The 18839-nt window shown below is 31.3% G+C and overlaps 2 protein-coding genes across 7 annotated transcripts; one reads left to right on the forward strand and one right to left on the reverse strand.

The window, feature by feature from the left end:
* Positions 1-1908: 1908 nt before the first annotated feature.
* On the forward strand, positions 1909-4346 carry LOC114162425 (protein CUP-SHAPED COTYLEDON 2). 4 transcript variants are annotated; one of them, XM_028046309.1, is made up of 5 exons: positions 1909-1927; positions 2071-2143; positions 2349-2562; positions 2981-3252; positions 3585-4346. In XM_028046309.1, the coding sequence occupies exons 2-5, from the start codon at positions 2138-2140 to the stop codon at positions 4137-4139; spliced, it is 1047 nt and encodes a 348-aa protein (XP_027902110.1). In that variant the 5' UTR covers positions 1909-1927; positions 2071-2137; the 3' UTR covers positions 4140-4346. The 4 variants fall into 4 exon arrangements, with proteins under 4 accessions (XP_027902110.1, XP_027902109.1, XP_027902108.1 ...); XM_028046308.1 differs by having other exon boundaries at positions 1926-1944; XM_028046307.1 differs by lacking the exon at positions 1909-1927 and having other exon boundaries at positions 1952-2245; positions 3588-4346.
* Positions 4347-8161: 3815 nt separating this feature from the next.
* On the reverse strand, positions 8162-17928 carry LOC114162833. 3 transcript variants are annotated; one of them, XM_028046813.1, is made up of 15 exons: positions 17630-17928; positions 17031-17158; positions 16721-16792; positions 16530-16643; positions 15498-15566; positions 15339-15395; positions 13705-13758; positions 13564-13626; positions 13347-13409; positions 12907-13071; positions 12673-12828; positions 10905-10985; positions 10763-10824; positions 10518-10650; positions 8162-8516 (listed from the first exon to the last, which is right to left on the reverse strand). In XM_028046813.1, exons 1-14 carry the CDS (start codon positions 17790-17792, stop codon positions 10560-10562), a joined length of 1338 nt encoding a protein of 445 aa, XP_027902614.1. In that variant the 5' UTR covers positions 17793-17928; the 3' UTR covers positions 8162-8516; positions 10518-10559. The 3 variants fall into 3 exon arrangements, 2 of the variants coding, with proteins under 2 accessions (XP_027902614.1, XP_027902613.1); XR_003599305.1 differs by having other exon boundaries at positions 10750-10824; positions 13564-13758; XM_028046812.1 differs by having other exon boundaries at positions 13564-13758.
* Positions 17929-18839: the final 911 nt, after the last annotated feature.

The following is an 18839-nucleotide window of genomic DNA, read 5'->3' on the forward strand; positions in this document are numbered from 1 at the left end:
CGATCGAGAACTAAATTATATATACGTTTAATCTTAAATATGATAAATTTTCTTTATCGGTAAGAAAAATACATTTAAAACTGAAATAATTGGGTTTCCCCAACCCTTCTACAGCCCAATTACTTTCTTAAGGTATTGATGAAGATAGAAAAAAGAGTTTAATATGAAATTTGCGGAGTATTCCAATAATTTCTTGATCGTTTACGATATGTTTTATGATTAATTTATTTTAAAAAATTTAGAAACTCGTATCAAGAAGTCGAAGGTGATGAGAATGGAATATATGTATCCTTTCAGAATATCACTTTTTTAAAAAGAATTAGATGAAGAATTTTACTTGAACTTTCCTCAGTAGTTTCCACTGTAAATAACCTACCAAGACCCAGATGGTGATTGTGTAACATGTATTTTACGTACAAGTCTGTCCCAGATATACACTTCCATTTCCAATTGGTTGTAACTTCCTCAAATTTGTCAAACAAATTAATTAAATCTAAATCAAGGACAGAAACTGGCAAAATAAAATCATAATTCATTAACAAACGGTCAAGCCACACCATCTAGCACTTTCATTCAAGCTTTACCCTTCATAATAATTAAGACTAATGTTTCGTACCATAATTTTCTCATCATATTTCGTCTTTGTTCAATCAAGAAAAGTTCACTTAGGAGCTACATATATATAGATTGTAATTTCTTTTAAAAAAAAAAATTGCCCTTGTGTTTCGGCATTATGCAGAAAGGGAAGACCTTAGTCAACTGCTATGAGAAAGATCATATCTTGCTTTATGTTGCAACCTAGTGTTTGCTAATTAATAATAAATACCTAAAAGATAAAAATAAATTGATATTATTATATAAAGCCAAAAGGGTTTCCCAGGATCCTAGCGATATGCTTTTAGCAGAAGCAAAATTAACACAAATTGATTAATTGAAATTAGATTAATAATTAATTATGGTTTTGTTGATGAGCTGGGTGATTAACCTTTATATTGGGATCATTAAGTGAGTTCGTGTTTCCGTCAAATGCATATAAGTGTAGTTAATGAGAATGAGAAAGGGCATGTGGAAAATGAAGGGATAACGGAAGGAGAAAGGACAGGTTTCTGGAAAACGGTGTTCCATGAAATACGTAATACGTAATTAATTTATATATAATATGCAGAGGTTCATGTTGATTCATGTTGTCTTTGTCTTTGGTGTTCCTCCTGCATTTTGACTTTTTCATTGTCCTCACTTGTATACAACCTGCGATCTTCTACCACGTGGCTCAATCCTGTTGGTCGCTGCAAATCATTCTCAGAAAAGCAGGGGCCACCGCGTCACGTGTGCATGATTAATGACTTTTCAAAGGATATGAAATTCAAATTTCCTTTTTCATTTTTTAAAAATTTTAATTTACGATAAGTATGTCAAGTAAATAATTAGATAATTGAAAATATGCTAATCAACACTACTATTTTAAATTTACAATTAAATACAAGCATTTTGCTCTAAAAATACATTGATGTTTCTAAAACCATTCAATTCTTACAAATTTCAAGTCTCTCTTCCTGTACCTTATTTTTCAATTGCCGATATCTTAAAGCAACTACTCCTTTAATAGATATTATGATATTTTAAACTAATATAACAAGTAGTAGATAATGTTAATTATTTCTTAACTCATATACTCAACTTAGAGTATGATTATATATAAACCTTCATTAGTATTTATTTATTTATTTATTTATTTCACATTATATACACTATTCTTTTACACGTGTAAATCATCACATATTTATTATCTTTATTTATCTCCATTAGGTATAAAGTTATCTTTGTGAAAAACAGTGAGAAAAGAAAAGTATTAATTAGTGATGAGGTCAAGATTATGATTATTGTAATTGTTGGTATTTACAGGTACTGGACTCTCTGCAACTTGAAGGTGAAGACCCACATTTGGTGAAAGCTTCAGAAACACACTCTCCACATTTTTCTTCCTTACCTTTCTACTTAAATTCTCAACTCTTCATGCATGGTGATTTAGAAACCTCTCCCTTTATTCTTCTCCTTTGTCCTATTTTGCAGTATCCCTTAAGTCATTGTTTCGTTTCCAACTGAACCATATATAACTTGATTCAAGGAGTTTCTCTCCATGCAAGTAAGTAACTGCTTAACTTATTCATCTAACACTTCCTCATTTTCAACTATTTCTCTACCTCAACCTGAGGAACAAAGTCTTTGTGATTTATTTATCCAAAGGGTATGTGGAATCTTATAACACACAGCTTTTCATTGAACTTTCTTCAACTTTCTGCAAAGTTTTCTTCTGTCATGTGTATCATGTCACTCTTTGTGTGGTACAGAAGGAAAAGGAAGCCATTATGAAGGAGGGAACGGATATAGAAATGGAAGGAACACATGCAAAAGAGGAAACCCTACCACCAGGATTTCGATTTCATCCTACCGATGAAGAACTTGTCACTTGCTATCTCCTAAATAAGATTTCAGATTCTAATTTCACAGGCAGAGCAATAACTGATGTAGATCTCAACAAAAGTGAGCCATGGGAGCTTCCAGGTATGTATCTTTGTTTATTTCAGATTAGTTTTTATGCATCCCTAGTTTATAGTTACAGAAATTAGTTTTTTTTTATTTGATGTTGAGTTTTTTCTTCTTCATTCAAGCATATTGTTTTCAATTTGTATATTCAGTCTTTTCATCCATAATTTTCAAAATAGTGAGCAGAATATTAAATCTAGGGTTTCTTCTCAATACACGCATCCAATTGATGCATCCATTATTATTCTAAGTATTCCATGTATTAAGGTAGACGTTTGTCTTTCTTGTGATATGGATAAGATTTATGTGCTATATATAGATATTATAATGTGTATATATAATTCTCCATTTTCTAAGAAAACACAGCAAAGCAATTATTCTGTCGTGCAATATATTATGTGTGCTTGCTTATTGATGTTATCTTTTGATGAAACAGGGAAAGCTAAGATGGGTGAAAAAGAATGGTACTTCTTCAGTCTGAGAGACCGTAAATACCCAACTGGTGTGAGAACCAATCGAGCAACGAACACAGGGTATTGGAAGACAACAGGGAAAGACAAAGAGATCCTCAACAGTGGAACATCGGAATTGATTGGCATGAAGAAGACTTTAGTTTTCTACAAAGGAAGAGCTCCTAGAGGAGAGAAAAGCAACTGGGTCATGCATGAATACCGCATTCACTCAAAATCCAGCTTCAGAACTACCAGGGTACATATTTTGCTTCTTCTACTGATGTTAGAAAATTCGAGTTAAATATGTTTTTGTCATTTAACATCATTATAACTAGTTTCTCTTCGAAATTTTGACTTAATTTAGTCTTCTAATTTTATAAATGCGTGAATTAATCTTTTTAACTAAATTTTGTTAAAATTATTTGACATTTCAAATGTTTCATGATAATAGTTGAATTGTTTACATCGTTTAACACATTTCGACTTCGGTGTTAGCTAAAAGACGCATTTGAAATTAATAACTTTCGACATCTTGAGAAAAAGAAGATGAACTATAGTGTAACATGTTGTACTTTTCCATACATGCAGCAGGATGAATGGGTGGTTTGCAGGGTATTCAAGAAGAGTGGTGGGGCAAAAAAGTTCCCTTCTTCCAACCATGGAAGAGCAGTGAATCCTTACAGTTTAGAAATAGGGCAAAATATTATGCAGGCACCAGTGATGCAAATGGGAGATCCTGCTGCTCATTTCCTTTATGGAAGGAACTACATGAACAGTGTTGAGTTAGGTGAACTTGCTAGGGTTTTAAGAGGGGGTGGATCAACAAGTAGTGTCAACCAACCAATGCAATCCCAATTAGGGTACCCTACATCAGCAGGATTCACCATTTCAGGACTAAATTTGAATCTAGGAGGAGCAACAACCACAACACAACCCGTTTTTCGACCGATGCAAGCTTCTTCTGCTCCTCCTGTCCATACAATGGGTCAAGTTCTTGATGTGAATTCCAGCATGATGACAACGGGTTCTCTTGGTGCAGATGTAGGTTATGGATCAGAAATGAGTAACATGAATTCTCAAGGGAATAGGTTCATGGGCATGGAGCATTGCATGGATCTTGACAACTATTGGCCTTCCTACTAAATTCTCATCAAGAAAAACCTTAGTCTATTAGGCACATTCTGATACTATGTATGACTTTAGTTGCATCAATCCAAGTTCTGGTTTTTCTCGTATTTCCAAGTTTCCTGCGGTTAAATGACAACCGCTGTTATAGTATAGTGATCGTGTATCATTTCAATCGAGTAACTTTTTCAATGTTTGTCTATCGATTACTCCTATTTTCTCTGATATCAGAAACACTATATTTTGTTACGTTTTTGCATAACTTGTCCCTGGTTATTTCTTAACTTCTTCATTTCATTTCATTGGTTTTTTTTTTGTGTGTGTTAATTTGAATCTGTTAATATATATATATATATATATATATATATATATATATATATATATATTATTTGTTATGTTGATATAAACATGTTTCTGGGCTTACTGGTTAGTGAGAAAGTTTTATCAATCACAAACCGTATCATCTGTGGCTTCATTTCACTGATAATAATCACCTATATTTTTTACTTTTTTTAACAATTTTATTAACAATTTAGTTTTTCAGTAAATCTGTTCTAAACTGGTGTCTATTTTTCCAAATATAATTTGCATCAATGCAACGAATTTTGTATAAAGTTTGGAACATCTGACACAATAATACAGAATTCGATTGTTAATGCTGAAGAATATGTTGATCAGTTTGACAAAGATATGAAGTTCAAGATCGATATTTTTAATTGGAGAAGTTAATTTTTATACTTCAAAAATTTGTATCTTAAATATCGATAATGATCAGCAGGCTTCGATTGTTGAAAACTAATATATACTTCAATTTTAAAAAATTTATAGATGTGATTAATTTTTTCTCCTCATGGTAACCTATAATTCAGATTTAGGTAAATAGCTTTTAGAGTGGATAACTCTTTGCCTTTTACTAGGACTAAAAATGTTAAACACATAAGAACTTTTAATAGAAAAAATAAATTAATATTAAAATTATTTAGTAAATTTTAAAAGTCTCGTATATTAAAGTTTGTTATAGGCTTAATAAACGTTGGTCGGCTGGCATGATAATGTTATGTTTAAATGTACTTTTCAATTCACATACTTTAGTCTATATCATGTTAATGACCTTTTTTTAATCTCTCGCATGTGGTTCTCGCAATTATTGAATTGTATCTTTCACACAAGAAATGAAAATATGATATCCAATGGATTCACTGGGGAAAAATATAAAATATGGAAATAGATTTAATGAAACTTCTATGTCTTACTTTTTATTTTATTAAATATTTGATACGTTCTCTTTACTAACTTATATAAATCAATTTTAGAATAATAACTAAAAGTATAAATTAAACTGTTTATGTTGAAACAAAGCTCACTCACGAAAATTGCTTTTCATCAATTAAAGTATGTTTGTGAATTTATTTTTTTCATTCAAGTTTATTTGCAAACCAAGACTAATATTTTTATTATGACGGTTCTAGATACATCCCATCTTGTAAATCCAAATCAAATTGCTGAGTTTGTGCTTTACTGATACATGGTAATATCAAGTTAAGTTGATCTCATAATTAATTAAATCAATTTTATGTTGAATTTATTCATAATTATAAAGTGGTTATAATAATAATTTTAATTCAATTTAAATTAAATTTAAAAAATTGAAATCAATGTGATCCAGTTAACATTAATTTAAATTTTAATTCCAATTTATTTTACTAGATCTGATCTTATAAAGACTAAATTTTGGAAGATTTAATCCCATGATTACCCACGTAGAAGATTAATGCTTTATTTGAATAAGATAGAGTGAAAAAGATCAAGAAAACTAGAGTGAAAAAATTTAGATCGAGGGAAATTAAATGGAGAGTGTGAGAAAAGTTTGCAAAAGATTTTATTAATGTGATAAATAAATTTTTTATATGTTTTAAAAAATAAAGTGAAAAATATTTTATTTAACTTTTTAATATAAAATCATTTTTAAAATACTAATTAGAGTTAAAATGAATTTTAAATTAAAATAAAAAATTTCAATAAATAAAATATTATACTCTAAAATAATAAAATATCAAAATACATTGTTTTATAAAATATAATTTTAAATTATTTTATTTTATTTTATTTTTATTTTATTTTATTATAAAAAAATATAAAAACTATATAATCTATTACGTAATTAATATAATTGATTGTATACACTATATAAAGAATTATGATATACTAAAGATAATCAATTATGTGACGAATTTAAAACTTTAGTTCCATATTATTAGAAAAAGTTATCAGCTGTTGGAAAAAAGATTAGGACTAAAATACCAAAATGTGTAATGTCAATTAGAAACTATACAAAATAAACAAGAAGGTCAAAATATTGCCAATACAAACTTCTTAAAGGGCCTAATCAAGCTGGTGCTTCCTGAACCCTACTTTTTTTCTTTCTGCACCCCCATAAAAGTGTTCTAGTAACTAAATTATTATTTACTAAAATTATAATAAAAATAAAAATTTTTACCACTCCTTATCTAACATCTTTTTGATTGAATATTTTAAAAAATATTTTCAAATTAAAAGATATATTATAAAACACTCAATCGAGAAGATATAAAAAATGTTTCAGAAATCTTTATATTTCGGATTAAGTGTATCTTTTTTATAAACATATAATAATAATAACACATGTTAATATATATTCAGAAATGATAATTTAAAATGAAAATTCGCGGACTTTGTATATTTTCTTTATTCTATTTTCTTTAATTATGTCCGGTATTGTCAAAAATAAAAGTTCATTATTTTAATAAACTAAGTTAAGTTCCGCTTTGGTTCATTTTAACAACTATAATAAGAATACCGTAGTTTATCCAAAAGGAAAAAAATAATAATCTTTACATCAAGCTCAACAATTTTAAGAGAGATAAGTTGTATATATATAGTTTTCTCATAATCCTACTACAGCCTCATTACCATATATCATTAATCTTCCAATACCATTAACAAAATATCATCATATTGAAACACTATTTTTCACAACCGTGTCCAGTTAAAATAAACAACTTAAATCCTACCTGAGAATAAAAATAATCAAAGGTCATGAAATATATTGAATAAGGTGAGAATAAAAAGTTCATTAAACACTCACATGTATATAATTTAATAAATTACTTTAATAATTTTCTATTACCAACAGGTACTAGCTTTTCCATAAATTTTATCAAACATATTCAGAATATATAAACGAATTTTATTTCATCCCTCGGATAAAAAATAACACCTTTAAATTCAAACATATAAGGTTCACTTACAGATAAGGTTCATTTGTTTCTCCAGTTCCACCCGAGTCCCCCAACATTCATATCCAATAAAGCAACATCGACCCTTTATACAATGCAACAGATTCCATCACGCTGGTTATATATACAATTATGTTTCATGAGATTCATGCAGGGCACCATCAGTTACATGCATCTTGGCGAGTTGTATTCTATTTTTCCGATATTTTATTTGGAACATAACAATTATGTACATGTTTTAACTAGTGATCTGACATGACTCATGTCATCTCCTACTTCTCATAATACTTAACCTTCAAAACAAACATTGTAATGCAATAGATTTCCAACTAGGGTAAATGATCCCGTAGCTACTGAAATACCTATGCAAAATGTAAAGCATGATTTACAATCTAATTAACAACTACTGGGTATTTCTACCATTGGTAAAAAAATAAAGAAATCTGTGTCCATTTGATCCATAATTCGTGAACTGAACCATAATTCATGAATTGAACTATAATGATACTTTTCTCCTAAACCAAATCGAATTAAATCACACGCTTTTAAGAGCCCTTGAGAGATTCTCCACAAGAATAAACAATAAAGTTTCTATAGAGAAACTCTCAAAAGCACTTTTAACTTAAACAGGAAATTCCTCACTTAACAAGTCAATTGGTTCTCGCTACGGGAGTACATAAATATGATATTTCAACTACTTTTTAGTCATTTTCAAACGACAAGTCAAGAAACTTACACCGAAAAAAGAGGGTTGAAGTCAGTAAGTTCCAATGAAGAATAACTCATGAATTAGTTTCTTTTAAAAATAAATTTAACGTTCCGCAGAAAACCGCGATAGAAAGAAAATTTCTGATTCTAATAAACATACATCAAGTGGAAACACTTCTACTGTCAAGAATTTAAGAAAATAAAACCGACAGCAAATGGGAGTGCCAAGTATAATAACAAATATAACACAGTGACAAGACAATACATAAACACCTAAACATAGTGTGTGCCCAACTCTACAGTGAAACATCCTAAAGTTACCTCACCCAGAAAAAGAGAAGCAAATATTCAAAACCCCTCATGACATGAAAGATATAGCCCTCCATACGCCCATGCGAACAGGAAAAATTATCTGCAATAAACAGAAACAATATTTCTTTTAGCATCATATTTCAATATGATTAATGAAAAACAAAATGATGGAAAAAAAACTTGACTGCACAATACACCGTGAAAGCATTTTGCTGATAAAAAAAAAAACCGTGAAAGCATTTTAGGAAAAGATGGACTTTTAAAGTTTTAACAGTTGAGATGAAAAAAAAACAGTTTTTAATTTCAGTTTATATTTGGGTAACAACTAAAATTTGCAAAAGGCTTTTTTTTCTGAAAATATTTAACTTGTTATTTTTCAACAACTATTTTCCCTTTTAACTTCTCATACATACTCTCTTTCATATATTAAAGTAATGTTTTGTCTCATCCCAAACAATTATTTTAAATTCACTTTTCAACAACTTTACTCAACAAAAACTCATTATATATACCTCTTATTGAAATAAAAAACGCTGAAATGTATCATAGTTTCACGCTTCCATTTATGACACTCAATATGATAAATATATACACCATCCAGATGTCTAATCATCAAACAACAGAAGGAATTTGAGAAGACTTGCAAACATCCCTAAGCAGCAGAGGACCAATTTTAATAGGTGGTTTTCTACCAATATGATGCTCACACAATGTCATCAAGTGAATTCCACTTTTTTTTTACATCATTTTATCTCTTCATATCCATTACCAACTTCAAATAACTTTGAGCACACGATGGATCTCCTAAAGTCTAAGACTCTTGATGCTCTTCACTTGCTTCACATAAATTAAGATATTAAAAAAAAGCAGTTTACCAAAAGAGCCTTAACTCATGTGGCACCAAGTACCTTCAGAGATTTATTTGATCCTTGGATGAAATCCCTACATTTCCCCCATTTTGACCTACCCTATCCCGCTATTACTACTAGGTCACAGGTCTCCTTTATAACACTTCGTCCAAAGAAGTATTTTCTCAAGATACTAGTTCCACAAATTAGGAACTCAATATACAGTGTTGTATCTCCAAATGAGAAAAAAAAAATTATGGCGGTCATTCAGATCGGTTTGACCCTTCAAAATGAAATAACATAAATTAACATGACCTAGGCACATTAACTAAATTACTACATCGAATTACACAATCTATGGCACTAATCTTTTACCCTCATCTTCGAAAAACAACTGTAATATATCCCAGAGTTGTTGAACACCACAACATGTATAGGAGCAGACACTGAGGCGGAAAATAGGAAACTCGTTTTTCTCATGTTAAAACCATTTGATACGGAAGGAATGATAAACCTTCCAAACATTAAGGATTTAATAAGACGGAATTATCAAATACAATAAAGATAGCAGGGGGCATCAGGTATTCAGCTTAGAGAAGCTTCTTTCTAATCTCATAATTTACTGAATGAGTGACCATGTTTGGTTTCCTGAGAAAAATATCAATTACCAACAAGGTGGTTTGGTATAAAAGACCAAACAAAGCTTTTCATGGATATTCAGTTCAGTTAGACTCCCAAAATAAGTTCCCCTTTAGCTCTCAAATCTTTCAAGTAAATCAAAATAGGCAGTCATTTGAAAATAAGATCACATAAAATATGAGAAATGTCAACTTATTTTGTTGTACAACACCCAACAGCAAGAAACTGATATCCTTTTTGTTATAAAGATCACCTAAAGCAAGTCTTTACCTTCACCAACAAAAACATTTCCATATACACACAGCGAAGAATCAAACATTATTTTCCAAAGGACTCTAATATTGGATAAAAATAATGTGGGACCTGTTAAATAAGGAGTAGGACTCACATCATTTGGTCGAACCCACATGAATGTTACTCAGTAACAACGTATTAACGAGTGTAACTAATGTTCGTCATGAAAATTTAAAAGCAAATTGAGCCACACAAGTATTATATGTAGCAGTTTACGGTAAAGATATCAAAGCACACTTTTGCATCATGAATACTGCATAAAATAATGTTAGTTTTGAAGATATCCCAAATCAAATCAATAACGGAATAGGATAGCATACCTAAATTTCTTTCCAAGAAAAAAAATAAGGCAGGACCTAACTTCATGATGTGTGCTTGTCTGGATGGCCTCGCTTAGATTTGCGTCGCACATGGTGACTTCCACCTCGAGAAGGTTTATTCACTTTCTTATTGCTGCAGACAATAAAAGTCATTAGTATTAAGTTCCAAATATATGTCTAAAGAGGACATACTGATCAAAAAGTAAACTGGTGCACAAATTTTGAAAAATACATTAAAGACCGACCAGAACACAGCTGAAAACACTCTAGCCGCAAAAATAATAGGTAGAGCCAAAAGAGCAGAGGCCTGCAAAATTGACAAAATATTAGTCAATTCACCTAATCACTGTCAATTTTTATAAGGACAGAAAATCATTCATTGCATACCGCAAACCATTCTAACTCTTTAGTAGCAAGAGGTCTGGTGAGCTCATGCTTCTTCAGTGTCTCTTGAACAGTGGCTTGGACCTTCATATAAAAAAAATTCAACACCAAAATAAAAATGCAATTAATCCTTATATCAATACCAGGCATAATTTTCAGCATTTATTGATTAAACAATAATTAGAAAAGTCAACAGAACTCTTTAATAATGTAGTAGAATCAAAAGAAAAAGTCATTCCAGATCCTGGAACTAACATGAATTTCAGTGAGTATGTCATCGAGATATTAAAATCCCAGCTTTAGGTCAGAATCACACTATGATAAATGAAAGGAACTTTAGAAACACTTATAACCAAATCTGTCTTCAGCAACATAATTTCTATGTCTAAATCACATTATAACCGAGCTAAAGTAAAATGCTTTAGCATGTAACAGTAAAAAGACTATGAAATGAGTAGAACCGTATGAATAAAATTGGCTCAGACCAGTCAATCTGACCGGTTAGACAAGAAACTGGTCAAGTCCAACCAAGTTTCATAGTTTGGAAATGCTATTTGAACCAGATCAAAGAAGTACGTGCCAGACAGTTTTCTATGGATGACAGTGTGATTAAATGATTTGAACTAATAATGTTGAATTTTAAAACAACACAAAACACTATTTTTAATGAATTTTTATTATAAAATAAGAAGCTTCTGTTTGCATTCAAAGTGAATTCTCTTGACAACAGCTCACCCGTCGACATTGTACAATCTACCAGGTCTGAATTCTTGAATTTTCACGTTGTGTCTAGCACTGTGCACACAGTTACTAACTCAATCTAAATGTTTACTTGATGGGTAGTGTATTATCCTGCTAAGTGAGGGAATTTTGACAGAAGTTTATTTCAAAGTTTCAGTAATAGGACTTCAATCCAAGACACAAGCATTTTAAAATAAATATTATTAGTACAGTAGGATTTTTATTTAACACAAACATAATACTTTTAATAAAAATTTTAAAAAAATTTATATGCATCACTTCATGTGGTTCAAATAGTGATTCAATGGTTTGACAATTGACCCAATAACTTAAAAGCCTTGACCGAGTCAATGATCAGTTTGGTTGATAACATTCGGGCATACCACTCACATTGCCCCCCTTAAATGAATAAATACACGATGTCAAAGAATAATTTCTCCTTTATTTTCTTTAGTTCTATCATAATGAGTCCTGATAGTACATATAGGGCTGTAACTCTGACTCAAACACCTAGTAAATTTCATCATGACCAATACAAATTCTCTTTTATTTCTCCACAATTCTGATATGCAAATATATCAAGTTGCTTTCCACTATATTTCTTCCTTTAAAAAAAAACAACAAAGATTGATAACTGATTGTGGGAATGGCCAACATTAAATTTCAAAAGACAGACTGCCAACCAAAGTTTATATTGGCAATTTTCTCATAATTAGACAGAGTGCAACAGGAATACAAGTAAAAAACAATAATAGTGCCGATATCAACAATAAATAATAACAAGCAATACGTGATTGCATATACTTCCTTTCTTTAACAAATAAAATTGATTGAAGGAACGGACAACTACATATTTCAAAAGACAGACTGCCCAACCAAAGTTTACTTTTTTCATTTTTTTTTAAATACAGTGCAAAAGGAAAACATGTAAGAAAACAATAAAGGTGTTTATACCAGCAATAAATAATGATAAATACAATAAGGATTGCACAATTTTTTCAATATTCTAAAAAAAGATGAAGTCTGAAACCTGGCTATGATATGTAGTGGCTGATTCCAAAAACTTCCCATAAACATGAACAACTTTATTTGTGTAGGGCTTCAAAACCACTTGTACTTTATCAACATGAGGTTTAGCTACAACAGCAATCTGATCAATGTATGGCTTGCTGAACTTTCTAGCTTCCTGTCAACCGGTAGTCTTAAGAAACACATCTGCAAACAAAACAAACAAAACAAAAGGATGAATTGAAGAGGTTTGTACCTGATAATAAGGATGAACAAATTCTTTTGCCTTGCTTAAATGGGGAGAAATTGTCTTCCTGGTAGCCTCATAACCTTCAACAGTTTTTGTAGTCAATAATTGCACATGCGGTTCAGCACTTGTTTTCACCACATACCACTGTTCTTTTACAGCAGGGACCCATTTCTTCAATTGAAAAAGAAGACAATTTAGTTTGGCTGGGTATTTAAGAAAATAAAAAAGATATTTACAAACGAGGAAGCTCAAAAATGGATACCAATTACCATATTATCAGGATTAGGGTTAAAAAGAGACAATCCTAAAAAAATTCCATATGAACTATAATTGCAGTATACCACTGGTTAGAAGTATGCTTTTTGGCTGTTCGTTACACTACCACATAAATAGAAACAAGCCCAGCAAATTATAGCAAAAAACGGAGAAGTAAATGGAGGTCTTACAGTTTTAATGATTTCCACATGAGGTTCAGCCCACTTTCCAGCTTGTGCCTTTTTATCTAGGGCCTAGAGTAAATAGGAAAGACATTGAAATAAAGAAACCAATATGACTCGCTTGCAGTGATAAAGAAACAAAATAAAGTGTATTTGTAATAGATTAACATGTCAAAACAAATAACAGAAACAGAAGATTAATAGCCAAAATAACCAAGAACATTACCTTTTGAGCAACCTTTTCCCAAACAGGTTTCCCGTGTTTGTTCCATTGAGTCTCAACACAAGACTGGTAGAAAAATAAAATTCTCAGAACTGGTGAGGAAGGCTCTTCTAACAAATAAGAGGAGATACAACATAGACTCACCTTACTATGAAGATAGTGTACAGCAAGCCAAGGTGGAAGCCAAGCACCGCGTGTCTGATTATAACACCAGTATGAGTCAATATGTACGTAACTGTAATTATTAATATAATAAAAAATTTCGACAGAATGAAATGGTTTTCTAATCTATCATTATTTGTAGCAATAGCCAGCTGCTGCACACAAAAACAAAAAATGGAAAAAGCTAAATGCTACAATTTAACAATTAAATATAAAATATTAGATATGACAACAAAAATATGGTGAAATCATTACATTACACAATCCATTTCAAAATATTAAGATTGTGGAAATTCGTTTTGAACTCAAGATTTTAAGTTTTCATCTTTGAAGGGAATATGGTGAAATCATTACACAAAGCATTTCAAAATAATAAGATATTTTGGACAAAAGATTTTATATTTTTCATATTTTGAAGGGTACTTAGGCTAGGAATTCCAGGTTATGGATATTAAACTGGATCTAAGCAAGGCTAATGATAGTTTGGCATTTGTTTAGAGCTACATCAAAAATCCACAACATAAGTTCCGTCTCATCCTGGTTATCCATGTGTCCGACTTAAAGGTACTAAGGCTGTGTTTTCTATGTTGAGTCACATGCTAGTTTGAGTTACAGGGTTCGACAATGGTTAGAGCTTTCTATTGTCCCTTGCTGGTGTTTGGTGTGTTTGTCAAAGAAAATAGGAATGTCTAAGTGCTGCTTGTAAATGTAGCACAAAATGGTAACCGCACTCAAAGGATCAAATCAAGGATGAACAATGAGATTTTACCTTTACTAATTTATGAAGTTTAAGTTATTACGAGCTTATGGATTCTGCTCATTAAGCACTGAATTTAATTGGAAACCATACATCAGAAACGAGTATTTATATGCACAAGTATTTTCAAATAATATTTTATTTAGTAACATGAACAGTTTACTTTTATTTGACCTCCATTGTTTTTAGTAAAATATAACTTTTTAAGAACCCCAGTCCCCAGTCCGAGGCTAAGAGCCACCATGTTGATCACAAAGCAGTGTACTTAAATGGCTGCTATGGCAGCACAAAAAGCACCATTGCTTAGTCGAATTTCGTGGATCCATAATCGCAACTCCTTCTGCCATTATGGTTGCATCATGCAGCCTGCATTGTCCTGTCATCTCCAACAAGCCTCCACTCAATTGAACTTTAAGTTAATTTTTACTTTTTATGCAATTATTTTTATTAGCATACACCTTGACTTTTTATACATACACAATTTATCTTTTCAAAACTGCTATGCTACTTCAGCTATTTTCTCACGATTTTATCCACAATCCAATCAGTAAGCAATAGCAGTATCACACAAAGACTGAGCCTAAAAGCTAAGCAATGACATCCAATTAATTCATTTATTTTCCTGCATTATTGTTAATAATATGTTGACATTTTTCAATAACAACCTTAAAACCTTAGCCAACAAAATGAACTATTCGCAATTGTGCAAGACTATAAATAAAATGACAAAGAACTTCAAAGAAATTCTTCAGTTTCAGATAGAAGGCACAACACCAATAATTAAAATGGCTATCAAACTTTACAGACAGGCAAGAATGATATAATGGTGTAGGTAGTCACTGAAATGGGGAATTATTACCGCACTCAACTCTGCTTGTATGACAGCTGCCTCAAACTTAGCCTTCACCATCTCTTCCTAAACAAGAATATTAGGTGAAAATCAAAAGACTTCAGTCAAAAATATCATCAAGCATCCTGCCTGCACAACATAGACAAGAAAATCTATGCACTGACATACCTCAGTAACTTTAAGAGCACGTTCAGTTTTCTGAATCTGTGTCCTCTGCTCCTGGTTTATCTTTTGAAGCTGTGAAAAATGTACTTACTCAGTTCACCGCATCATCCTTAGAATATATTTCAATAACTTGAAAATCGATTACAGTACTGCAGGTAACTAGTGAAAAATAATGGCATAATGTTTTTTAATTTATTTTTTGGAAGTAATAGAGCTCAATAGTAATTCTCTTAGATCTAAAATGAGAGTAGGATCAATCTAAAGCCAACAGCAGTAGATATTATTATCATACCAACTAACAAAAAACTAGCACCTAATGATGATGCTGCAGTGATACACAATACATCAGAGGATGGATGCACGTCAAGCCAAGCATGCACCAAAAAAAAATGAATAGTAAGGTGATGCTGCCTGCTGAGCTCTGACAACTTCAGTTTCTAAAACCTACAGAAGCCTCCAATCAAGGGAATATCCTAATTCACGCTTGCTTGTCAATAACAGCATAAAAACTTCTACACCATGAACATCTCAAAGCAAACTCTATGAAAATTTCCAAATTCGAGGAATCAGAAAATGCAGCATGTATTAAGTCATAGTGGAAAGCGAAAAGCAGAGATAGGCAGGACTATACATGAAAAAAAAAACGGCAGAGTAAGATAGCATGTTGTTCAAAGCTAGAAGAATATAGTTATAATTACAATACAAACGAAGGAGGAAAAAGGAGACTGGCATGTGAAAACCAAAAGGTAGATATGTATCAAATGGAGATTAGCATGCCCTTCTCAATGTGAGAATTGAACATGACAAGGTGCATAAGGTACTCCTACAACAGATCAATTTTATTACAAGACACATTGATAAGAAGGGCAATGAAAAGGAAATATAACTCAGCGAAAGTGTAATTAAAATACTAAAGTATTTACACAAAAATCAACAGTAAATAGTGATTAAGAACTAGTTTGAAGGACAAAAAAATAATGAGATGCACTTAAAGCCATTAGTTAAAACAGAATTGTAGGTAAACGTAAAACTTACATCTTCTAATTTTGAGTTCAAGTCATGAACTTTTTTCTCTAACCCAAGCACTCGAGTTTCCCAGTTCCCTTTCTCCCTGTTTTGTGTTTCTAGTTCCCCTTTAAGCTTGTCCACCTGCATAAAGAATTTCAGAGTCTGCACTTAGAATAATAATCATACAAGACACATCTACTAGCTGATTTATACGTAACCTGATTCTGTAGTTCAACAGCACGTGCATGAGCCTTTCCGACTTGCTCTTCAGCATCCAATGACCCTTTTTTCTAAGAGGAAAAATATTTTTGAAAGTTTTCTGATGTACAATTTATTAACAAAAGAAAAATACTACCAACAATAAAGTATGAGAATGGGATGCTTACATTTACCACCCATACTCAAATTACCATTATTACATGATGTAACAATACCACATCAATATTAATATATATATATATATATATATATATATATATATATATGTGTGTAATGAAGAAAAATTGTAATTCAGGTCTAGTCCCACACCTGGAGAGAAGCAATATCATTCTGGAGAGACTGTATGGTGACCGATTTATCTTGAATAATTTTTTCTTTCCCGGCCACAATTTCGTCCCTCCTCTTCACTTCTTCCGACTTTTCTCTGATTTCAGATTCTTCAAAACAAAATTAAACACGACACGTATTAGTCATAAAAAGAAACCGAAAGAAATCAGCATATATCCAGATGAAAAAGGTGAGGGAATTGTAACTCCTTGAAACTCAAATGACATGAAACGAAACCATAAAAAGAAGTCATTCCAAACGTAAATCATTAGCAAGTGCGCAAAAAAGTTACTTGTATAAAGATCAATCAACAGCACCCTCTCGCCAACAACATAAACAAACACCAGAAATTGCTATTTAAACACAGCGAGTGCACCTAATTTAAAACTGTGAGCACGACAACACTACGATTCACAATCATAGCACGGTCCTAATTTCAATTGCAGAAAAACAAAAAAATCGTAAACGCGGACTTGCTGGTAACCGAAGAATGCAACTACTAACACCGAAATCTGGAAATGAAAAAATCGAGATTAAAAACAGAGTTAGGTTTTCATTTTGAATAGAAGACGAAAACAGACCTAGAATTCGGATCTTAGAATTGAGTTGATCTAATTGGATCTTGAAGGCAGAGGTATCAGGCTCTGCTACGCTTCCTTCAATGGAAACATCAGCCTCGGCCCCGACGGTGGCGAAAATTAGGGCTACTGAAAACGCTAAGAAGAAGAGCTTCGTAGGCGCCATCGCAATACAGATTTGCTTTGCCGCCAACAAAGCTTCGGAGAAAAACACACCCTCGTCGGTGTTCTGATATTTATAACACCTTCGTCGTTTACAAGAAGCTTTTCTATTTTGCTTTTCTTTTTCTCTAGAAATAAATAGCAATTGAATATTCATGTTTTTCTTTATTATATAGTATATACTGAATATTGATACATACACTCTTCACGCTATTATTGAATCGGTAATTGTCAATAATAGAATTTTTATTTAATTTTACAATAATATCCTAAAATTAAACATTTTCTTTTTTACTCGGTGGTTTAAGAAATTTCAGAAAATAAAGAAAAAGGGGAACACGAGGTGGGCGTGGCGGATTCTACCTAGCCGCTCGTTGGAGAATCTGATCTGATCTTTTATTTTAAAGTCGACGCGATGTGAACACGTGGCAACTCAGGCCCACCAAAATCTAATGATTCATTCATATAATATTGATGTAAGACATGTTTGTTCACGATCTATTAACTTTTTCAATTTTTCCAAAACCTAGTTAACTTTTTTTTTTTGTTGATAAAGTATTTCTCATTAGTGATTCTCATATTTGTTTCATCTAATCAAATATTCAATGTCTCTTTCAAAGCCTTATGTTGGGATTGAAATAAATTATTTATTATCTTAATTGCGCTTTTGATTCTCATTGTGTTGTCCGTTAATGATTTTATTATCTTATTTTAATTGATTGATTTAACTCTAAAATATGAATGTTGATTCAATACTATTTGAGAAAAAGGTACACAAAAATATTAAATTAATTACATTTTTGTCAAGGTTCAAATTAGCAGAGGTTAAAGTCTTTTTTTTTATTTGCAATAGACTTCAAATAAAGTGGGTTATTATGTGTATACCATTATATTAACGTTTAGACAAATTTAATTACAATAATCAAATGTTAAAAAATTATGTTAGTATATCAAATCAAGAGTAGGCATAGCTAAAAGAATGAGAAAATAAATATAACTAAGGTCACATTATTTCACTATTAAAAACTTTAAATATATAGTAAAAAAATAA

This window comes from Vigna unguiculata, chromosome 9, assembly GCF_004118075.2.
Source record: "Vigna unguiculata cultivar IT97K-499-35 chromosome 9, ASM411807v1, whole genome shotgun sequence".
NCBI lineage: Eukaryota > Viridiplantae > Streptophyta > Magnoliopsida > Fabales > Fabaceae > Vigna > Vigna unguiculata.